The following is a 23,437-nucleotide window of genomic DNA, read 5'->3' on the forward strand; positions in this document are numbered from 1 at the left end:
TTCCTTGGTTGAATGTGAGGTTGTTGTGACACCATTCAACTATCAAACTATCACACGCCTGCATACCTCCAACATCACAATCTGAGCTTCTGCCAACAACAGTAGCGTCAATGGCAAATTTATAGAAGGCGTTTGAGCTGTGCCTAGCAACACAGTCATGAGTATAGAAGAGACCAGTGGCATAAGCATGCACCTGTGTTCACTGTCAGCAAGGAGTAATTTATAAAAAAAATACAATAGCTCTAGGTCTATTTTACCATCACCAGTTCTTCCAAACTCTAAGGGTCTCAACCCAAAAAGCAGACAGTCCATTTCCCTCCACAGATGCTCCCTGGCCTGCTAAGTTCCTCCAGTAGCTCATTTTTGCCGCAGATTCCAGCATCTGCAGTCTCTTGTGTCCTCATTTAAAATAACAAAAATGTAATAAAATTACTGAATGCCACCAGGTTATAAATTATAAATGTGGCTATAGGTTATACTTGTCTTCTCCCACCTCAACATTTCAGAAAAATGTAATATTCCCTTTACTCTAATGTATTCAGTTATATCTAAAAACAAAATTTCACAATTTTTGCTGTATTCAGCTTTACTGTGAGTGCCATTACTGTGGATCAGGTCTCTCTAAAAAAGTGAACTCAGTGAAACACTCAAATGCAACAACATTACTATGTTTTTCATCTAAAAGTGCTAAAATGCAAGCTTGTGTTTAAATTCAACACAAATGTGAACACCTTGCAGTGTAATAATCTGAAAAGGTTGCTGGCTATTTAAAGGACATGTTATGGCTGCCATGAAGACAAAAGGTTTGAGGATAGAAGGGAGTTCCACAATTATACAATAGGGCAACAAAGTGCTTATAACTGGGATACTCTCCGGAAAGTCCTATGCCTCAGCAGGGCATGAACATCATAACAGAAAACTTTTCATGAGGAAGCTTGAACTCTCCTCTAAAAATTTAAATTTACAACAATATATCAATATTGAAGAAATGCCACAACCCCATTGGATAGCACTTAAAACACATACACACACACACATCTTGCCTGAAACCTCCAACTTTCATTCTCTAAAAAAACCTCATTGTTTTCGATTATTCAATTTAGATTAAAACTGCAAGAAACTGGAAGGCCACCCAAGCAGGCAAGGTGCCCTCTGAAGTACAGCACCTCACCAGGTCTCATGGGTAGAGACTGTATGTGAACTGCCAGATGTACTCAGTGACAATGGTATATTGCGATTTTCACAGCACTTCTCTATTGACTGGAAGTAACTAAAGCTAAACATAGCATTGGAATAAAGTAAAAGGCTTACAATGCTGCCAATAAGAGTATAAGCCCAAGACTGAAAACCTTAGATTTCTGCAAAGGAGTTTCAAGAAATTGATAAATAATGTAGAATAATGTAGGATGTAGGTTAATTGGTCTTTGCAAATTGCCCTGTGATTAGGTTAGGGTTAATCGGGGGATACTGGGGTGGTGTGGCTCGAAGGGCCTACTTCGTGCTGTATTGCCAAATAAATAAAAATAACAAAAATTAATTTAATCTGTTACACATACAACAGTGAAATAATAATTAGAAAATAAGCAAAGAAATTATTCACACAAGAAATCATAGAATATGTCCTGAAAAAAATGGTCATCTTATCTAGAGTGAATATGGAGACGAAAGAAATTATATTAATTTTCTTTAAAAGTACAGAAGATACTAATAGGTAAGAAAATAGAAATATGGCTGAAAATCTGTTAACCTCCAGGGTCTGAAGACCTACATTCCAAGATTTTCAGAGGTGGCCATGAAGACGTTGGATATATTGCTTCACACTTTACAAAATTTCAGAAACCTTGTAAGAGATTGCACAATTTTCTCTGCTCCTCCACCCTCACAGATAGAAAGCAGAACATGCCACTAGAAATTACTTTGACATCAGTATTAGGCAAATTGCTATAATCTATTATTAAGGAAGGAGTAACAAGCAATAACAGGGTTAGGCAAAGTCGGCATGGTTTTATTAAAAGGAATTCACGTTTAATCAACTTGTTAGAGCTTCTTGAAGGTTTATCAAGTTGCAGTGATAATGGTGAACTACTGGATACAGAGAATTTGGACAGTCAATGACCTTCAACAAAATTAGACCACGTGATTAAAGGTAATATCCAATCAAGGCTTGAGGACTGGTTACAGACAAAAAGAAAAGTACGATTAAAAATTCAGTTTGGGAGTCTGTGACTGATGGCCACTTCAATGGAGGAACAAGCTCAGAATGATTGCTATTTGGAGCCAGCAGATATGACCTTGAACTCTAGCTGCTTGTCACCTTAACTGGCCATTCCGCTTGCATTTTTGTTTCTAGCCATGTTCCAATACGTTGGAGGAACAGCACTATATCTTCAATCTGAGCCTTTAGAACAATATAAAATTCAACAATTTTAGATAATTTGCTTTTTCTGATCATATGAGAACTACTGCAAGATTATCCACCTGTTATATTAGCCTGATTTACTGGCCATTTCCAGCACTCACATTCAGGGTTCAACAACTTTTCTTCTCTTCCTTTCACTAACTTCCCTCACTGATCTATCAACTAACCCTCTTCCTAAATTTTGGGATCACCTGGGTGGGCCTGATCTCACCCTATCTGAGAAATTCTCTATAATGTATTCATCCCCCTCTTAACTTTTTGCCACAAATTTGCTTGCTGAGTTCCCCAGCTCTGGCGAAGGATTTCAATCAGAATCATTACTTGTTCCTCTTTCCACCAATGCTCTGTAACCTGCTGAAGGCTTCCACCATTTACTGTTTTATTTCAGATTTCCAGCAACTCTTTGATTATCTTTCCTTTTTGCTTAGAAAATAAAGAAAAGCTGCAACAGTAATAACAACAAATAAAAACTATAAAGTAAAAAGGTTACCAAAGAAAAATAGGGGTAATTTCAAAGGAGATGTGAAGGGCAAGTTTTTAAGAGAGTATTGGGTGCCTAAAATGTACTGTCTGGCCTGGTGGTAGAGGCAGACACATTAGGAATTTTTAAGAGACATTTAGATGGTCACATGAGTGTGAGGGGAAATGGAAGGATATGGACATTGTGTAGGCAGAAGAGATTAGTTTAGCTGGTTACTTGATTACTGATTAAATTACTCGGTCACAACTCTGAGGGCTGAAGGGCCTGTTCCTGTGCTGTACTGTTCTATGTTCCATGTTCTAAACGCATTACTCAACTTCATTGTTGTTCATTTTAAACAGACGGTTAAAAGCTCTTATTCTTACTAAACCATAAGTTTAGATGACAACCAATTATAAGGTTTCTGATGTGTTGTGCAGATTGAGATTGAAATATTTGAGTAAAGTCCAATGATTTAACAGTAGATTTTTATACAGCATATTTAATTAAATACCTGAATTAGTCAAAACTATTTTAAAATCTGGAATGAATGTGGAATAATTTTATTATTTCTCTGAAATAACAGAGAACTTGTATTTATTACAAGTATCTGTACTCATTCATATCCAAACTATATGAAGGTAGTGAAGGTATGATATTAAAGTTTATCTGTTTTACTATAATATTTAATTTCTGGCACATAGATTCTGATAAGTCACATCAGCTCTGCACCTTTTCTACTTCGTCAGTCTGTGTCTTTCCTTTCCACATATTTCCAAACACAATTCCAGAAAACAGTATTAGTCCCAATGTGCGATTCAAACAGAATTTCTTCCAGCAGTCTTGAGGACTATTTATGTCCAATGAGTACATCTGTTTTAGAAAGAGCAAAATATACAGTCAGATAAATCAGCATCTTAAGTAAAAAGAAATTTTACAGGCATCTTTATAAAACTATTTTCTTATTTAAAAGCATAATTATGCATGATTATAAGAGGCTTATTTACTGCTATTTTGATTAATAAGACCATTAACTCATAACTGTAAAGCCAGCCATTACCAATCCTTAGCTGGCTGGAGGTGTAGTGCCATCAGTACTGGACTTTGGGGCCAATGGTACCAAGTTCAAATCCAGCCAGCTCCATCACACGGCCAGCACACTTTTTCATCTGTGCTGGAAAAAAGTCAAATGCTACAGAAGTGGCAAAAAAAAGTCACTTGATGAACCACAAGGAGTGAAAGGAACATTTTCTATGCTTAGATCAACATTTATTGATTTTAAAAATCCTATTGGTAGAATTTTAGATGGCAACAAGGAGGCATACAGGAGTGAAATAGCTGGTCAAGTGGTGTCACAATAACACACACCATCAGTAAGACTAAACAATTGATTGTAGATGTCAGGAAGGTAAACTCTGAAGAAAACCTACCAATGCTTATTGAGGGGTCAGGGGTGGAAAAGGTGAGCAATTTAAAGATACTGGGCATCAGCATCTCAGAGGTTCTAATCTGGGCCCAAGATATTGATGTAATCATGACAAAGGCACGCCAGTGGCTATACTTTATTTAGGAGTTTGAGGAGATTGGTGTGTTACCAAAGACTTTAGCAAGTTTCTACAGGTCAGATGCACTGAGGAGAAGATTCTGATCAGTTGTATCATCATCTGGCATGGAGGCTCAAACACACAGGATCACAATGGGCTTCAGAGGGTTGTAGACTCAGACAGCTCCATCACAGGCACAAGCCTCGTCATCATTGAGGACATCTTCAAAGGTGGTGAGAAGGCTGAAGGGCCCTCACCATCTGGAACACGACCTCTTCTCACTACCATCATCAGGGAGGAGGTACAGGAGCTTGAAGACCCACACTCAACATTTTAGGAACAGCTTCTTTCCCTCTGCCATCAGATTTCTGAACAGTCCATGAAATCATGAACACTGCCTCACTATTCCTCTTTTGCACTATTTTTTTATTATTATATCTTACAGTAATTTGTTATGGCTACATAATATTGCTGTGACTAAACAACACATTTCACGACTTTTGTCAGTAGCAATAAACCTGATTCTGAAATTAGAAGTCATAGAACTAAATTTGTTCTTCCCTGGTGCAAAGGAAACCTCTGCAGTAAAAAATGATGAAATAATCCCAGTTATAAATTTCCTTTTTAAGTCTGTAGCACCCAGGACAATCCAGTTAAATTATGAAATCTAAACATGCTGCAAACATGCTGCAAGTTATCTAGTTTATTCCTTTCCTTGCAATGAATTTACTCTAGAAATAACTCACGCTGGCACAAACTAATTACTGGGAATGATATTTACATCTGAATAAGTAAGCCCAGATCACACCTGTTTATATGAAACTAGCACTCTGTGGACAACTGCTAAGTATCACTAAGAGGCTTTGGACTGCAGACATACAGACTTTGAAATTTTCCCATCTCATAACTTAGCTGTGTACATACATCTATTGATGCTTCTGGACACATCTTCAGTGATGTTCCTGGAATCATCGGGTGTTTCGGGTCTTTCAACATCATACAACCTCCTCCAGGTGACCCAGCCGGGTCTCATCAGACCCCAGCTTGTGTCCAGATGGCTAGCTACTTATGACTCCATGGCTCCCCTCTTTTGAGCCACAGCCATCTTGAGGCCCTCTCTGCCGCATCGGTGGTACTGCGGATGGCTCTCCTCTTCCTATCTCCCTCGATGCCCAAAATGCTGAAGGCTCTAACTAAGGAACGGGCTACAAATCCCCTACAACCAACCTCCACTGGGAGACACCTCGCTCTCCACCCAGCCTGCTGACAGTTGCTGACCAGTCCTGCGTACTTGGAGAGTTTCCTTTCAAAGGCCTCCTCCAAGCTATCTTCCCATGGGACCGTCAGCTCCAGCAGCACCACTTGCTTAGTAGACTCAGACACAAGGACAATGTCTGGTCGCAGGGTGGTGGCTGCGATATGGTTGGGGAACTTCAGCTGCCCTTCGAGGTCCACCAACAACTGCCAGTCCCTTGCAGAGGTCAGAATGCCTGCAGATGTCCTTTTGGCAGGTATTGGCTGCTCCCCAGCTCTGACAAAGGCAATGGTCTGCTTGGAGGGTCGGGACCGCTTCGCCCACTCAACTCCTGCACTGACGACTTCAGCGATGGTCTTCAGGACCTGATCATCCCTCCACCTGTACCGTCCCTCACCAAGTGCCCTTGCACAGCCACTGAGGATGTGCTCCAGGGTTCCTCGCTTGGAGCACAGTGGGCACACAGATGACTCTGCCTTGCCCCATGTGTGCAGGTTTGATGGGCTTGGAAGCACATCGTACACTGCCTGGATGAGAAATTGGATGCGGTGTGGTTTGGCTTTCCAAAGATCAGCCCAGGACACTCTCCTCTTAACCGCATTCTCCCATCTTGTCCAAGCTCCCTGTTGCTTCATTCCCACCGCCTTGCAGGCTCTCATCTCCTCCACTACTGCTCTCATCTCCTCCTGAACTAGATGACGCCTTTCCTTCTCTCTGGTGTCCAATAATCTTTGTAATCTCCACAATAAACAAGTTAATTTTTAAAAAATGTTTCCTCGCTGTATTTGGACTTTCCAATGAATGATCCATTTAGCAACATCTTTTTAGAGTAGAGGATTTATATTATCCACCTTTGATGTGAACTGACAATATATTGATATGTTAATACTGATTGCATAATAGTGCACTTCAAACAAAGTACAATCAGAACAACAAGCTGTGATACACAATATATGGCAATAAACTCAACATAATAGTTTATAACTTCCTTTCCAATTTCCACACAGGTGTAATTACCTGTGTTGCATAGAAGGAACAGAGTCAAATATTTGGAATTAAACAATGGGATAAACAGACCAACTTCCAAAACAATATACTAAAAGCACCACACACAAAACGCTGGAGGAACTCAGCGGGTCAGACAGCATTTTATAATAGGCATCCGTTAGTCTCGTGAGTCCATGGATTTGCGCCTTGGAAGGTTTCCAGGGCGCAGGCCTGGGCAAGGTTGTATGGAAGACCGGCAGTTGCCCATGCTGCAAGTCTCCCCTCACCACGCCACTGATGTTGTCCAAGAGAACAATACAGCTTGGCACTAGTGTCGTCGCAGAGCAATGTGTGGTTAAGTGCCTTGCTCAAGGACACAACACACTGCCTCAGCCAAGGCTCAAACTAGCGACCTTCAGATCACTAGACGAACGCCTTAACCACTTGGCCACGCACCACCACACAGACAGCATCTATGGAAATGAATAAACCGTTAACAGATGGAGTGGAGGTGCAGGTGAAATGTTGCCTCACTTGGGAGGACTGTCTGGGACCCTAGATGGTGGCCAATCATTTAAATTCCTATCCCCATTGCCATTCTGCCACGCCAGTCCATGGCCTCCCCTTTTGCCGCAACGAGGTTACTCTCGGGTTGGAGGAGCAACCCCTCATTTCTTTTCCCTTTTCCACCTATCACCTCCTTATCTCTTACTTCACCCATTCCCACTCACCTGGCTTCACCCATCACCTTTTAGCTTGTCCTCCTTCCCCTCCCTGCACCTTCTTATTCTCACATCTTCCCCCCTTCCTTTACAGTCCTGAAGAAGGGTCTTGACCCGAAATGTCAACTGTTTATTAATTTTCATAGATGCTATCTGACCCGCTAAGTTCCTCCAGCATTGTGAGTGTGTGTTGCTCTGGATTTCCAGCACCTGCAGAATCTCTTGTGTTTAAGATATAATAAAAGAAATGTCCTTCCAAGTGAAGTGGCAATTCACTCACACTTCTTTCAATTTAGAGTTCTGCATGCAAAGCTCACCCCAGATGCAATCTATAGAATTCTCAATTCCCAAGGATTACCCTGAACTTCCTGTGGCCTGATACTTTAATTGCCTATTCCACTTACAATCATACACCTTTCCAACATAATCCAATGCAAGCTTGAGGAACAACATCTTTCTTTCTCTTTCACATTATCCCCTAGCTCAAATTCAAGCATTCTATGTACCAGCCTTTTCAGTTTCTGTTAGAAGTGGCCAGTTCAGCAATAAGAGGAATGTTCAGAAGAACAGGTGGTGGCTGTGGGGAGGGGAATAGGGTGGTAGGTCAAAACTGTGGTGTTAGCTCTGTTTCTTTCTTCCATGATGACACCTGGCCTGTTTTCTCTTTTGGTTTCAGATTTCCCAATCTATATTTTCATGTTTTCTTTCTCCAAAAGTGTTGCCTGAAGTGCTGGACATCCTCCTCATTTCAGATCTCCAACGACAAGTTCTTTCTTCACTCCACAATTTCAGCATGGTTAGTTCTTCTTTCTTGCTCTCCTGTTCTTCCTCTTTGGCACCTCTATTGCTGTGTGAATGAAGTCACTGGAGAGAAATACTAGTAGATATGAAGCCGCCTCTTTATTCCACAAACTAAGATACAGCAGGCATCAGATGGAGACCCTTTCAAAGGGAAAAGGTCTGCCTGGCCCAAGACTACACAACTTTTTATGTGCTAAAGATCAAAGAAAAAAAATCAGGACAACTCCAACAAATCCATATTTACAATGCTTTCTTTGAACTATATGTAACAGCTTCAATGGCTGGATCTTTCCACCATCACACCCAAAATAAGTGTTAATTACTGTTGTATCCATGCAATTGGATATTGATTAGATTCGTACATATGTAGACAATTAGTTAAGTGCTCCTTTCCTGGTCTGTCTGGACTGAAATTTTATTGTTCTGAGCTGCATTTTAAATTTAATCGATGTATATTCAAATCTGAAGGTTGTCATTGAAGTCAATATTTTGCTATATGTCCTAAACCCTAAAATTGCTCCAACAACCTCCAACAGATAGCATCCATCATAAGCCATTTTCACCCTTTCTCAGAAAACACCAATTGGCTTCATCTATTTTCTCTGTCACCAACCTATGACATTCTCCCCACCCTCCCCCTTCTTTGCCTGTTTCCTAAATTTACCAAATGTACTAAAAGATTATTAATTTGAAACATTACTGCATTTACTTCTTCACAGATGTTGCCTTATCTGCTGAGTATTTTCAGCATCTTTTGCTTTTATAACAAAATATGATTCACAGCTTTTTCCAATGGTGATTCCCTCAAGGAGAAATGTTTTTGAATACTGGAAGAAGCTTGTAACAAAATCATTCCATTCTGGAAAGCAGGATATACTTTTCTAATTTCTTGGACACACTCATGATTGGACTATTTCTGTAACTTACTACTCCCACGTACCATTTGATATTTATTTGCTATTTGCATTCAACAAAGTAAAAATATACTACATAAAAAACTGATCATTGAGTTAGGCCATAGGATAAATTTTGTGGTTTATAAGAGAATCCAGAAGTCAGAAGATGTTTGGTGTAATATATTTAGGCAACCTCTAATACAAAGACTGCAGTGAAGGCTATTAGGAGAAGTGGGCATGGTGTACTGTACATAGATAATCTACAATCAAGGCTTATAGTGAGACCCTGAATTATGTGGACGTTTTTCCATACTTCAGGCCCTACTGTTAGGGAAGGCAGACATGAATGATGAAATCTACCAAAGTACTCAATGCACCAACACAGCCTTTGGTCAATTGAAGAAAAGGGTGTTTGCAGATCAAAACCTTAAAATAGTTACAAAACTCCACCCACGCGGCAGCAGGTAGCCTTACTTTCCTAAATGCTTCAAAGCTCAGGCATTTCAAAGCACTAGAAATATTTCCATCAATCCTCTATCCAAGTTCATTGGAAGGAATACCAAACCATCTCCCGAGGAAATCCCCTGCATTAAGGCACCAGTGACTTATGGGAGGCCATATTGTTCACATGCCCGACACAGAGCTCCCCAGACAGATGCTCAGTTCCTAGTTCTGTCATGGGAGAAGATTAACAAGTGGACAGAGAAAATGATTTAAGAACACGCTTAAGCTTTTCTAAGACATTTCCATTGACTTATGGCAACCCCTGGCCCATGGTACTCAAATGGAGAAGGGCCACTCAGGATGGTACTAACAATGCATTGGGAGCACACAGAAGCCCCACAATATGCAATAGAAACATAGAAACATAGAAACATAGGTGCAGGAGTAGGCCATTCGGCCCTTCGAGCCTGCACCGCCATTTATTATGATCATGGCTGATCATCCAACACAGAACCCAGCCTTCCCTCCATACCCCCTGACCCCTGTAGCCACAAGGGCCATATCTAACTTCCTTTTAAACATAGCTAATGAACTGGCCTCAACAGTTTGCTGTGGCAGAGAATTCCACAGATTCACCACTCTCTGTGTGAAGAAGTTTTTCCTAATCTCGGTCCTAAAAGGCTTCCCCTCTATCCTCAAACTGTGACCCCTCGTTCTGGACCTCCCCAACATCGGGAACAATCTTCCCGCATCTAGCCTGTCCAATCCCTTTAGGATCTTATACGCTTCAATCAGATCCCCCCTCAATCTTCTAAATTCCAACGAGTACAAGCCCAGTTCATCCAGTCTTTCTTCATATGAAAGACCTGCCATCCCAGGAATCAATCTGGTGAACCTTCTTTGTACTCCCTCTATGGCAAAGATGTCTTTCCTCAGATTAGGGGACCAAAACTGCACACAATACTCCAGGTGTGGTCTCACCAAGGCGTTGTACAACTGCAGTAGTACCTCCCTGCTCCTGTACTCGAATCCTCTCGCTATAAATGCCAGCATACCGTTCGCCTTTTTCACCGCCTGCTGTACCTGCATGCCCACTTTCAATGACTGGTGTATAATGACACCCAGGTCTCGTTGCACCTCCCCTTTTCCTAATCGGCCACCATTCAGATAATAATCTGTTTTCCTATTTTTGCCACCAAAGTGGATAACTTCACATTTATCCACATTAAATTGCATCTGCCATGAGTTTGCCCACTCACCCAACCTATCCAAGTCACCCTGCATCCTCTTTGCATCCTCCTCACTGCTAACACTGCCACCCAGCTTCGTGTCATCCGCAAACTTGGAGATGCTGCATTTAATTCCCTCATCCAAGTCATTAATATATATTGTAAACAACTGGGGTCCCAGCACTGAGCCTTGCGGTACCCCACTAGTCACCGCCTGCCATTCTGAAAAGGTCCCGTTTATTCCCACTCTTTGCTTCCTGTCTGCTAACCAATTCTCCACCCACACCAATACCTTACCCCCAATACCGTGTGCTTTAAGTTTGCACACTAATCTCCTGTGTGGGACCTTGTCAAAAGCCTTTTGAAAATCCAAATATACCACATCCACTGGTTCTCCCCTATTCACTCTACTAGTTACATCCTCAAAAAATTCTATGAGATTCGTCAGACATGATTTTCCTTTCACAAATCCATGCTGACTTTGTCCGATCATTTCACCGCTTTCCAAATGTGCTGTTATCACATCCTTGATAACTGACTCCAGCAGTTTCCCCACCACCGACGTTAGGGTAACCGGCCTATAATTCCCCGGTTTCTCTCTCCCTCCTTTTTTAAAAAGTGGGGTTACATTAGCCACCCTCCAATCCTCAGGAACTAGTCCAGAATCTAACGAGTTTTGAAAAATTATCACTAATGCATCCACTATTTCTTGGGCTACTTCCTTAAGCACTCTGGGATGCAGACCATCTGGCCCTGGGGATTTATCTGCCTTCAATCCCTTCAATTTACCTAACACCACTTCCCTACTAACATGTATTTCACTCAGTTCCTCCATCTCACTGGACCCTCTGTCCCTTACTATTTCTGGAAGATTATTTATGTCCTCCTTAGTGAAGACAGAACCAAAGTAATTATTCAATTGGTCTGCCATGTCCTTGCTCCCCATAATCAATTCACCTGTTTCTGTTTGCAGGGGACCTACATTTGTCTTTATCAGTCTTTTCCTTTTTACATATCTATAAAAGCTTTTACAGTCCGTTTTTATGTTCTCTGCCAGTTTTCTCTCATAATCTCTTTTCCCCTTCCTAATTAAGCCCTTTGTCCTCCTCTGCTGAACTCTGAATTTCTCCCAGTCTTCAGGTGAGCCACTTTCTCTGGCTAATTTGTATGCTACTTCTTTGGAATTGATACTATCCCTAATTTCTCTTGTCAGCCACGGGTGCACTACCTTCCTTGATTTATTCTTTTGCCAAACTGGGATGAACAATTGTTGTAGTTCATCCATGCAACCTTTAAATGCCTGCCATTGCATATCCACCGTCAATCCTTTAAGTGTCATTTGCCAGTCTATCTTAGCTAATTCACGACTCATACCTTCAAAGTTACCCCTCTTTAAGTTCAGAACCTTTGTTTCTGAATTAACTACGTCACTCTCCATGTTAATGAAGAATTCCACCATATTATGGTCACTCTTACCCAAGGGGCCTCTCACGACAAGATCGCTAATTAACCCTTCCTCAGTGCTCAAAACCCAGTCCAGAATAGCCTGCTCTCTAGTCGGTTCCTCGACATGTTGGTTCAAAAACCCATCCCGCATACATTCCAAGAAATCCTCTTCCTCAGCACCTTTACCAATTTGGTTCACCCAGTCTACATGTAGATTGAAGTCACCCATTATAACTGCTGTTCCTTTATTGCACACATTTCTAATTTCCTGTTTAATACCATCTCCGACCTCACTACTACTGTTAGGTGGCCTGTACACAACTCCCACCAGCGTCTTCTGCCCCTTAGTGTTACGCAGCTCTACCCATATCGATTCCACATCTTCCCGGCTTATGTCCTTCCTTTCTATTGCGTTAATCTCTTTTTTAACCAGCAACGCCACCCCACCTCCCCTTCCTTCATGTCTATCCCTCCTGAATATTGAATATCCCTGAACGTTGAGCTCCCATCCCTGGTCACCCTGGAGCCATGTCTCTGTGATCCCAACTATATCATAATCATTAATAACAATCTGCACTTTCAATTCATCCACCTTATTACGAATGCTCCTTGCATTGACACATAAAGCCTTCAGGCGCTCTTTTACAACTCTCTTAGCCCTTATACAATTATGTTGAAAAGTGGCCCTTTTTAATGCTTGCCCTGGATTTGTCGGCCTGCCACTTTTACTTTTCTCCTTAGTACTTTTTGCTTCTACGCTCACTTTACACCCCTCTGTCTCTCTGCACTGGTTCCCATCCCTCTGTTGTGAACTAACCTCCTCACACCTAGCCACTTTAATTTGATTCCCACCCCCCAACCATTCTAGTTTAAAGTCACCTCAGTAGCCCCCGCTAATCTCCCTGCCAGGATATTGGTCCCCCTAGGATTTAAGTGTAACCCGTCCTTTTTGTACAGGTCACACCTGCGCCAAAAGAGGTCCCAATGATCCAAAAACTTGAATCCCTGCCCCCTGCTCCAATCCCTCAGCCACGCATTTATCCTCCACCTCATCGCATTCCTACTCTCACTGTCGCGTGGCACAGGCAGTAATCCCGAGATTACTACCTTTGCGGTCCTTTTTCTCAACTCCCTTCCTAGCTCCCTATATTCTTCTTTCAGGACCTCATCCCTTTTCCTACATATGTCATTGGTACCTATATGTACCAGGACCTCTGGCTCTTCACCCTCCCACTTCAGGATATCTTGGACACGATCAGAAATATCCCGGACCCTGGCACCAGGGAGGCAAACTACCATCCGAGTCTCTGGACTGTGTCCACAGAATCGCCTATCTGACCCCCTTACTATCGAGTCCCCTATCACAACTGCCCTCCTCTTCCTTGCCCTACCCTTCTGAGCTACAGGGCCAGACTCTGTGCCGGAGGCAGGGCCACTGTCGCTTCCCCCGGGTAAGCTGTCCCCACCAACAGTACTCAAACAGGAGTACCTGTTGTTAAGGGGCACAGCCGCCGGGGTACTCCCCATCACCTGCCTTTTCCCCTTCCCCCTCCTAACCGTGACCCACTTGTCTGCCTCCCGTGGCCCCGGCGTGACCACCTGCCTTCCACTCCTCTCTATCACCTCCTCGCTCTCCCTGACCAGACGAAGGTCATCGAGCTGCAGCTCCAGTTCCGTAACGCGGTCCCTTAGGAGCTGCATCTCGATGCACTTGGCGCAGATGTAGACGTCCGGGAGGCTTGGAGACTCCAGGGCCTCCCACATCCGACACCGAGAACAGCAAACTGCCCTCACAGTCATAATGCCCCTCTCCTCAAATAGCAAAAGAAAATGAATGTCAAACCTTCCTCGCCTTGCCCGCTTCCGCCTAAGCCCGGTGAGCCGAAGCCCTTAAGTCTTCACTCTGCTCCCGGCTCACTCCGCCGCCCGCAAACTACGCTGCCCGCTCTATGAGGCTTTGTTCCTTTTAAATCTGCCGCGCTGCACTGCCCGACGTCACACGCCTGCGCAGTCCCGCCTCTCAGAAAGCCGTTGGAGAAAAAAAATAACGAAAATTTCAAAAATCTCTTTCTCGGCACTCCCACTCAGACTCTCAGACTCCTTCTTCGAATCAAATCCGAAGCAGGATGTCTGCCCTTTTAAATCTGCCGCGCTGCACTGCCCGACGTCACACGCCTGCGCAGTCCCGCCTCTCAGAAAGCCGATGGAGAAAAAAAATAACGAAAATTTCAAAAATCTCTTTCTCGGCACTCCCACTCAGACTCTCAGACTCCTTCTTCGAATCAAATCCGAAGCAGGATGTCTGCCCTGAATAGAAGTGCACCACCTCATAATCTACCCATCCACTCATCTTACTGGTCACCTGTTACCTCATTTGGGGAAGAGTCTATGGTTCCTACACTTGCCTCATCAGCTACCACAGAACTCACAAGAATAAGAGTGAAGCAGGCCATCCTCAATTCCAAGAGGCCTCCTATGATGAAGGAGACAAAATCTATGAATTTAAAGAATTAGATAAATAATCAAAGGAAAAACAGACAGGTTAGGGTGAATGAGAATGAATAAATTCTATGTCAAATTAGGGACAGAAAATGAAATTTAAAAAAAAGAATTAACTAAAGAAAGTAAATCAATGTTTATATTTTTAAAATTTAGTTCCAACAACCATTTACAATCTGGTGGAATGAAACCTTGTAATTTTTACTATTCATTAGAGTTTTATAAAGTTCAAAATTACACAAGGAGTATCTGCCTGTATTAAAAATTCTAATTCAGTGATCTTCTGCATTGATTATTCATCTGTAATCAAAATGTTCATTGTTAGCTATTCTGAACTATTAAAGATTTAATATTATGAAGACCTGCTTATGTAGCCAAATGCAGAACCGAATTGCATGTTAAAGAAGTAATTTCTTACAGAACGCAATTTATGCAGGATCTGTAACCACAAGACTGGATGGACATTCTCCTCAAATTGTACTACTACGTGTTAATTTATTGAAGCATTTTATGGCAGCTTGCAAGGGATTTCGCTTCCTTAGAACAAACAGTATTTTAAAAGGAAATACCATTCCCATGCCAAAGTGCAGCTACTGTGATTTAGGAGGAAGGGAATAGAAAGTAACAAAAATAATTCCAACCCAACTCCAGCCTCATTTAATTATAAAAGGGACAACTACAGATATGCATACCTGATAGGCTAGATGAGTTCCAACAGCTACCACAGCCGCATAGTAGGGCAATGTTTGTTCACTGTTCACTCCCACCACCGTCAATCCTGTCAGCATGACAGCACTAAATCCCATTAGCCACTGCTTGGTCTGTTCTTGAAACCTCAGTGCGGTTGATTTCACTCCTATCAGAATATCATCTGCTTTATCCTAGATACAGAAACCCACAATAACATAAGCTGAGGAACAGTATGTCACATAAAAAAACTCTTGTTTTCTCATGATAATCATGCACCCAAAACCAAGATACAACATCTATCAATTCATAATAGGTATATGAGTATCTGGAGACAATGCTTTTCTTCAATTAAAAAAATTACAACATTTACTTACTTGGAATACACAAAATTGTGTGTAAGATGATGAGAGGCATTGACCGCGTGGATAGTCAAGAGGCTTTTCCCCAGGGCTAAAATGGCTAGCACATGGAATGGGCTGCCAGCAACGGTGGTGGATACGATAGGGTCTTTTAAGCAAGTCCTGGACAGGTACATGGAGCTTAGAAAAATAGAGGGCTATGGATAACCCTAGGTAATCTCCAAAGTAAGTACATGTTCAGCACAGCATTGTGGGCCGAAGGGTTTGTATTGTGCTGTAGGTTTTCTATGTTTCTAATTAAATATTTAATCTAACATTAAAAAATTTCAGTAAATATCGCTCCTCCCAAATATAGCAAAGGAGTAAAACACTTATATTTTGTATGTAAAACAAAATTTTCCAAGATCCTTTCCGCCATACATGATTTTTTTTTAAACTAGCCTCCTCACTAGTAAAATTTCATTTAGACATGAGAAAATGAAACACAATAGCTTCATAATTATATTTTGGATTTATTCAAGTTATGGTTAAAAGAGGGCAAGACTGCCTGTTGAAACACACACCACTTGGTAAATTGGTTTATTATTGTCATATGTACCAAGGTTAAATGAAAACCCTGTCTTGCATACTCATTCATAAAGATCAATTCATTGCCACAGTGCAATGAGGTACAAAGTAAATCTATAATAAGAGTGCAGAATAAAATGTTAGTTACACAGAAAGTGCATATTAACAAGTAGAATAACAGTATATGATTGTTCAGGTGTTACATAAATCTTGCTTTATCAATAAATGCAACAAAAGCATGTTAAACATTGTACTGCTAAATTAATTGGCAAACAACAGTTGTTCCAGGAAAGCAAATGTTTTAACTGTAGTTAATTGCACAAGAATGCAAGATTATAAATGTTTAAGGTAACAAAACTTTCCTCTGATGTAATGACAAGAATTATAAATGTGACATTCCTGCAGCCCTGGATTATGTTAATATTGCCTAGCTAGTGTTGTCTGTTAGTTCTATCTAAACCTTCTTTGTTCCTATATTCTACGCTACAGAAAAATTGAAATACACTATGAAATAGGGTGCATTGAGCTAGAAATTCAGCATATGGAAAAAGACATGATGCAACAATGATGCAGAAGGTTTCAGAATGTCATGTCTTAAGCATGAGAAATTGGAGGGGGAGGGGTTTGGCAAAAATAAAGGACTGCAGGATGAACAGGCAGTAAGGACTATGGCTGGTGTCAGAATCAACTGAACAATGGAGCTTTGCTTGTTGAAGAAGGGATTGGTTAAACACATGGGTAAACAAACAAAAAAAAACAATCCTGGGCTGTGAGAATGTGGGAAATTCCTTAGAATATGAAAAACTAATTATATATTAAAGATTTGAATTAAATGTAGGTTGCATGATAAAGATGTTTGAAGATGATACAAAATAGAAGATACAATTGACAGTGAGAAAGAAAGCATTTGAGCTCAGTATTAAAAGGTTTGGTCAGTTGGGCAGAAAAGTGACAGAGCTCTTTCTGCAAAATCCTTAACCATGGGTGAAGAGCCAGAGGATTGCAGGATAGCTAATGTTGCTCTATTGTTTAAAAAAAGGCTCTAAGAATAAATCAGGAAATTATAGGCCGTAAAGCTGACATCAGTAGTGAGTAAGTTATTGAAAGGTTTTCTAAGGGACCGGATGTACAAGTATTTGGATAGACAAGGACTGATAGGGATAGTCAATAAGGCTTTGTGCTTGGTAGGTCATGTCTAACCAATCTTAAGAGTTTTTCAAGGGAGTTACCAGAAAAATTGAGGAAGGCAAGGCAGTGGACGCTGTCTACGTGGACTTTAGCAAGACCTTTGACAAGGTCCCACATTGAAGGTTAGTCACAAAAGGTTCAGTCGTTTAGCATCCAAGATGAGGTAGTAAATTGGATTAGACATTGGCTTCACTGGAGAAGCCAGAGAGTGGCAGTAAATAGTTGCCTCTCTGACTGGAGGCCTGTGACTACTGGTGTTCCATAAGTATCGGTGTTGGGTCCATTGTTGTTTGTCATCCATATCAATGATCTGGACGATAATGAGGTAAACTGTTTCAGCATATTTACAGATGACACCAAGATTGGTGGTGTACTGGAGAGAGTGGAAGACTATCAAAGTTTGCAGTGGGATCTGGACCAGCTGGAAAACTGGGCTGAAAAATGGCAGATAGAAGGAACTGGAGGGACTCAGAAGGTCAGGCAGCGTCTATGGAAATGAATAAATAGCCCACATTTTGGGCAGAGAGCTTTCTTCAAGACTGAGAAGGAAGGAGGACGATGCCGGAATAAAAAGTGGGGTGGGGGGGGGGGAGAGAGAGAAGATAGCTAGAAGGTGATAGGCTATCTGGGATTACCTAGGGAGACAGAAGCAAGCGGGACAGTCAAAATCTGCAGGAGAACTGTGGCAAGTTCTCCAAGATGCTTGGAACAACCTACCAATCGACTTTCTTATAAAATAATATTTAGAAGCTTTTCATTATTTTTAAAGCATCTTTACTTTACATTTTTTTTTACATGTGCCTAAGACTTTTGCACAGTACTGTAGTGTACTGTATATATATGTATTTAATACACCAGTAATATTTGAGTAATATAGTAAATATATTGTTTGATTAAGCATTCTTTGTTGTTTACATAATGCATTGCAGGTTATATACAAAAGTATGTAAATGGCATACGTCATTACGCCGCCACATTACAAGCACGTGCTTTGCTTACAGCAAAAATGAAATTAAGACCCGTTAACTCTGGGCTCCCGTCTTACATTTTCAATTAGTTTTATGTTTTGAAGTTAGAAAATATAACAATATAAACCTCATGTTTATACTGTATCAGTACACAGGGTCAGACTATATCTTCCTTCCACCCATGTTGATAGTTTTCCTGTTTTCCCATCTAAAACCTCTATAAGTACAAGTTGTTTGGTTACCATCTGGAATGCTATAGTATGATGAAATGCAGTTTTAGCTGTTTCCCTCAAATAACGCAACTTAGGTTTTAACAACTCTTGTGAGGCTCCATGGTTTGGTTTGGGTGCTACGAAAACAACATTTAGATGAACTATTATATTAACTTACCTGATGTGCGTAAATTGTGTCATATATCAATGTCCACATTACACCAGAAATATAAAGCGGTAGACAGACTGACCAATCACAGGAACCCTTCACAGCAGACCAACCTAAAAGTGCTCCCCAGTTTATTGCAAGTCCTATAAGACAATAATTTTATGATAAATCAACTATATTTAGATAAATTATAAAAGACTTGCCCCAAATTTTAGTGGGCATCAAGCGGGGGGGGGGGGTGAAGAGAAGAGAGGTAAAGTGAAACAGCTATTGACTATTTGCATTTTACTTGAAACCACTGCTTCAAACATCTCAAACAAATAGACGTTCTTATTTTAAAAATGGCATCAAGCAACGGCTTAATCTCTTGAAATAATTTTCCCAAGACATGAAAACTTCTAATGAACTTCATCCATAGCATCTTACAAAAATTTAGTCCTATTTCTGATAAATAAGTTCCTAATTTTTTATTTTGTGAAACAGTAGTTCATTGACTACATAAAAAATTTAAATACCAAAGATGGACAAGTGGAAAGTAATTAGTTCTGCATACAAAGATATGATCATCACCATCTTAATGGAAGGGTCATGTGAATAACTCAAAAACTGCAAGTAGTCTAGGAATAGGAACTTGATCTTACAATGCTTTTTAGTTTGTTTAAGATTATTCAGAATAAAGCTAAATTTAAAGACTGCTTAGAAATTATTAAAATGAATGAAACTACATAGCATGCAAAAGGCGGTAGGGTATTTGGAGGCAGTAGCATATGGCAATGTATCACCTGGTTGGAATAACTGAAAGCTGGCTACTTCAAAAGCAGAACTAACATTTACATTTTGTATATTCCTACATAAGAAAAGATGGGTAAGGAAATAGTTGAGAGTATTAGTGGAGAATGTGGGGGGGGGGGCGGGGGGGGGAAGATGTTCAATTCCAATTCTTCGGAAGAAATTACAGGTTAAATAATTCTCAGGCAGCTTGATAGAATCTCAATGGCCAGATCCCTTAACTTTACTCAATAGAGCAGAGGATGTTATTCAGCAAGAGGCATGGATTCAGCTGAAGGAACATGGATCTCTTTTTCTCAGTACACAGGAGCACAGTGCAATAAATTAAGTGGTCTCACCGTACTGAATTCTTACATTGTTTTAAAATCTATTTTCTTTTTAACTCAAGACATATAACAAAGTAAAATTTTCTAAACGGGGAGAAAATCCAGAAATCAGAGGTTCAAAGGGACTTGAGAGTCCTGTGCAGTTTAACATAAAGGTGAACTTACAAGCTGAGTCAGTGGTAAGGAAGACAAATGCAATGTTAGCACTCATTTCAAGTGGACTAGAATATAAAAGCAATGGATGTAATGCTGAGGCTTTATAACACTTTGGTCAGACTGCACTTGGAGTATTGTGAGCAATTTTGGGCCCCTTATCAATGCTACGATGTACTAGCATTGCAGCTGATCCATAGTAGGTTCACAGGAATGATCCTGAGAACAAAAGGGCTAATGTATGAGAAGCGTTTAATGGCTCTGGACCTGTATTCACTAGAGTTTAGAAGAATGACGGGTGTTCTCACTGAAACCTATCTGACATAGAAAGGCCTAGACAGAGTGGACGTGGAGAGGTGTTTTCTCTACTGGGAGTCTAGGACCTGAGAGCACAGCCTCAGAATAGAAGGACGTCCCTTTAGAACAGAGATGAAGCTGAATTTCTCTATCCAGAGGACAGTGAATCTGCGGAATTCATTGCCTTTGTGGAGGCCAAGTCATTGGGTATATTTAAAGCAGAGGCTGATAAGTTCTTGATTAGTAAGGGTGTCAAAGGTGATGGGGAGAAGTCCGAAGAATGGGGCTGAGAGGGGTAATCAATCAGCCATGACTGAATGATGGAGCAGACTCGATAAGCTGAACGGCCTAATTTTACTCCTATGTCTTAAAAATTGGTAATGACAGAACTTGAATATTTTTCAGAAGAATCTTAAAAATCCAAGTTATAGCATTTTATTTATAGCTGCGGATTTCAACAGGTTTCCCTCCTGTTCATGGAGTTACTCAGAAGTCACAACTTTCTTACCCAGAATTAACTGTGGCCAGTAAGTTAGCCTCTTCATCAGAGGGTAGGTGACCACGAGACCCAGTGATGCAGCTCCAAGTGCAATACTGTTAAGAGAAAAAAAATATTTCAGAAGATTTACAAAAATAGAGCAATTAGATTTAAATTGGTGTCTTAGCCAGCTTCCATGGAAATGAAGTGATGAGATATAAAGCAAATTGTTAAAGCTGCTGGATTTGAAAATGAAAAGGAAACTGCAGATGCTAGCAAAATGTATTCAGTAAACAACACAGAACACCATCCAATACAAACATGAAATTAAACCACAATATTTTCATGTAACTTAAGTGGATTAATTTCTATTCACTCAAGCAACAAATTTTTATTCAATAGTTTACACGTAAATGCTCTGTGCACTGCATAAAGAATGTAGCACAGTTACTCCTTGTCATCCATTGATTTGCTCTCTATGGATATTGGTCCACACCACCCTGACCTTCTCTAAAGATTTTGAAGTATAATAAACATCTGAAATAGCCCAAAGGAGCAGAGATATGTACCGATATAAAACATTCTTTTTTGATGCTTCTCAATGAAGGACCAAATGAATTTTACATCCTTGCTGCAGAGTTGCTGTGAACAGTTTCCAGAAGACACTCATCTAGTGGTTGCAAGCTGTGTAACATTATAACTGCTATTCAAAGACAGGTGAGTCTTTGTTTATACAGATGCGTTGTATTTTCACTGCTTATAAATGTCAACACAATCAATACATTTATTGTTATTTGGCAGGTGCACTGGACTCATGACAGAACCTTAGTGGTTTCTGCATTTGTTTCATCCACATGAAGTACATGCCTCTATTCTTCATGGACAATGAAGATAGAGCATACAGTTGCAAGAAAAAGTTTGAACCCTTTGTTATGACCTGGTTTTCTGCATCAATTACTCATAAAATGTGGTCTGATCTTCATTTTAAGTCACAATAATAGACAAATACAATCTGCCTAAACTAATAACATACACAATTGTACTTCTTCTCATCAATACTGAAATTACCATTTAAACAATCACAGTCTAGGTTCAAAAAAGTATGTGAAGCTCTGGGTAATGGATTCTACCAAAGTTATGTGGAGTCAGGTGATCCAATCAATGAATGCTGAAAGAGGTGAAAAAGAACCCAAAGGTAACAGTGAAAGACCTGCAGACATATGCCAGTGAAATGAAACCCTGATTCTGAGATGCACCAGCATATCACCTTCAGCACATTCTGTAGTAGGTCACAAGCAAGGATGTCTGTATTCTGCTAACAGCTGGTTAATCACCTGCATAATTGGCCCTTAATAATGTTGCAGGGGCCACCACGTACATATCCATTCATCGAAAATGATCGACCTAATCAGCTGAGGATATTAACTGATCCAATCTGGATAATATAGGAAATAAAGTTTGAGTACCTTCAGCAGGCAAATATGAACAAATTATTTTCCTGACAAATAAAACCCAATAATTAGGTTACACAGAGCTCCTGTCTTTGTGTCGTAGGTCTGAAAATCTACTTACAACAGAATAAAAAAAAAGAGTAACAATCAATCTGGGTCATTCCATGCCAGTTGAAATTTGTCCAGGCACTTTAGTGTTGTGCTAAGACTGTACAACTAATGTGATTTATTTGCTAGAGAAGCATCAACTACATCACTTCCTGTGCAATCCTTCTTTTGCAGCATCTTGGGGGAAAAAAATTTCCCAGTCACAAGCACTCCTACGTACATTGATCTTTCACAATACACTGTCAGTTTCAGACACAACAACCCTCCTAGCCATCAAGGCCACTTTCAAGAGGCAGTGCCTCAAGAAGGTGGCACCTTTGTCCTAGAAAGACAATACAACATTTGGGTTATAAAAATAGAAAGTAGACATATGAAATCTATTTCTCTCATTCCATTTACAAAAATCAAATAGCAGAATCTGACCTATTACAAATAGAGGGCAGCTACTTCACTTACCTGTAATAATTTAAACATAAAAGAACAGCAAGTGCTAGGCTCAGCTGACCACCTAAAAACACAAGGGCCTGAAACTGACTGATTTCTCCAGCAGCTATGGGCCGATTTTCAGTTCTAACAACCTGTTCAAGAACAGAGGAAATACATGATGATTAACAGGAACCCTTGAGGACACGCGGTGGAAGACAGCACAAGAAAATGTGGCATTGGAATCACAGTAATCTATTTTCATTTTGCAATTTTAAAAAAATACTGGAAATGTACAAAAGACAGGCAGAAACTTAGGATGAAACAAACCCTCATTTAGAATTATAAAAGCAAAAACAAAACTTCAGCAGATCTAACAGCATCTGTAGCCAGAGAAACAAAGTTAACAGGCATTCTCTGTGACTAATTGCAATGCAAATCAATGACTGTGAAAATTGTGCAAGATTATACTTCCGGATACAAGGAATTTTAGAGACCTTGCTCTTAAAAGGCCAGTGCCAATGTGACCGGAGACACAAGAGACTGTAAACGCTGTA

At 40.6% G+C, this 23,437-nt stretch overlaps 1 protein-coding gene across 1 annotated transcript in view; it reads right to left on the bottom strand.

Annotated features, from left to right (window-relative positions):
* Positions 1–1,993: 1,993 nt before the first annotated feature.
* coq2 (coenzyme Q2 4-hydroxybenzoate polyprenyltransferase) overlaps positions 1,994–23,437 on the bottom strand; it is a 33,519-nt gene continuing 12,075 nt past the window's right edge. Inside the window, exons 3-7 of the mRNA XM_063043464.1 lie at positions 22,914–23,035; positions 20,929–21,014; positions 18,865–18,998; positions 15,395–15,583; positions 1,994–3,752 (exon numbers count right to left, since the gene is read on the bottom strand). Coding sequence (XP_062899534.1) covers positions 3,600–3,752; positions 15,395–15,583; positions 18,865–18,998; positions 20,929–21,014; positions 22,914–23,035 — 684 coding nt within the window. The 3' untranslated portion in view covers positions 1,994–3,599. The remainder of the gene's footprint in view (positions 3,753–15,394; positions 15,584–18,864; positions 18,999–20,928; positions 21,015–22,913; positions 23,036–23,437) is intronic.

The sequence above is a fragment of the Mobula hypostoma genome, chromosome 3 (assembly GCF_963921235.1).
Source record: "Mobula hypostoma chromosome 3, sMobHyp1.1, whole genome shotgun sequence".
NCBI classification, from domain to species: domain Eukaryota; kingdom Metazoa; phylum Chordata; class Chondrichthyes; order Myliobatiformes; family Myliobatidae; genus Mobula; species Mobula hypostoma.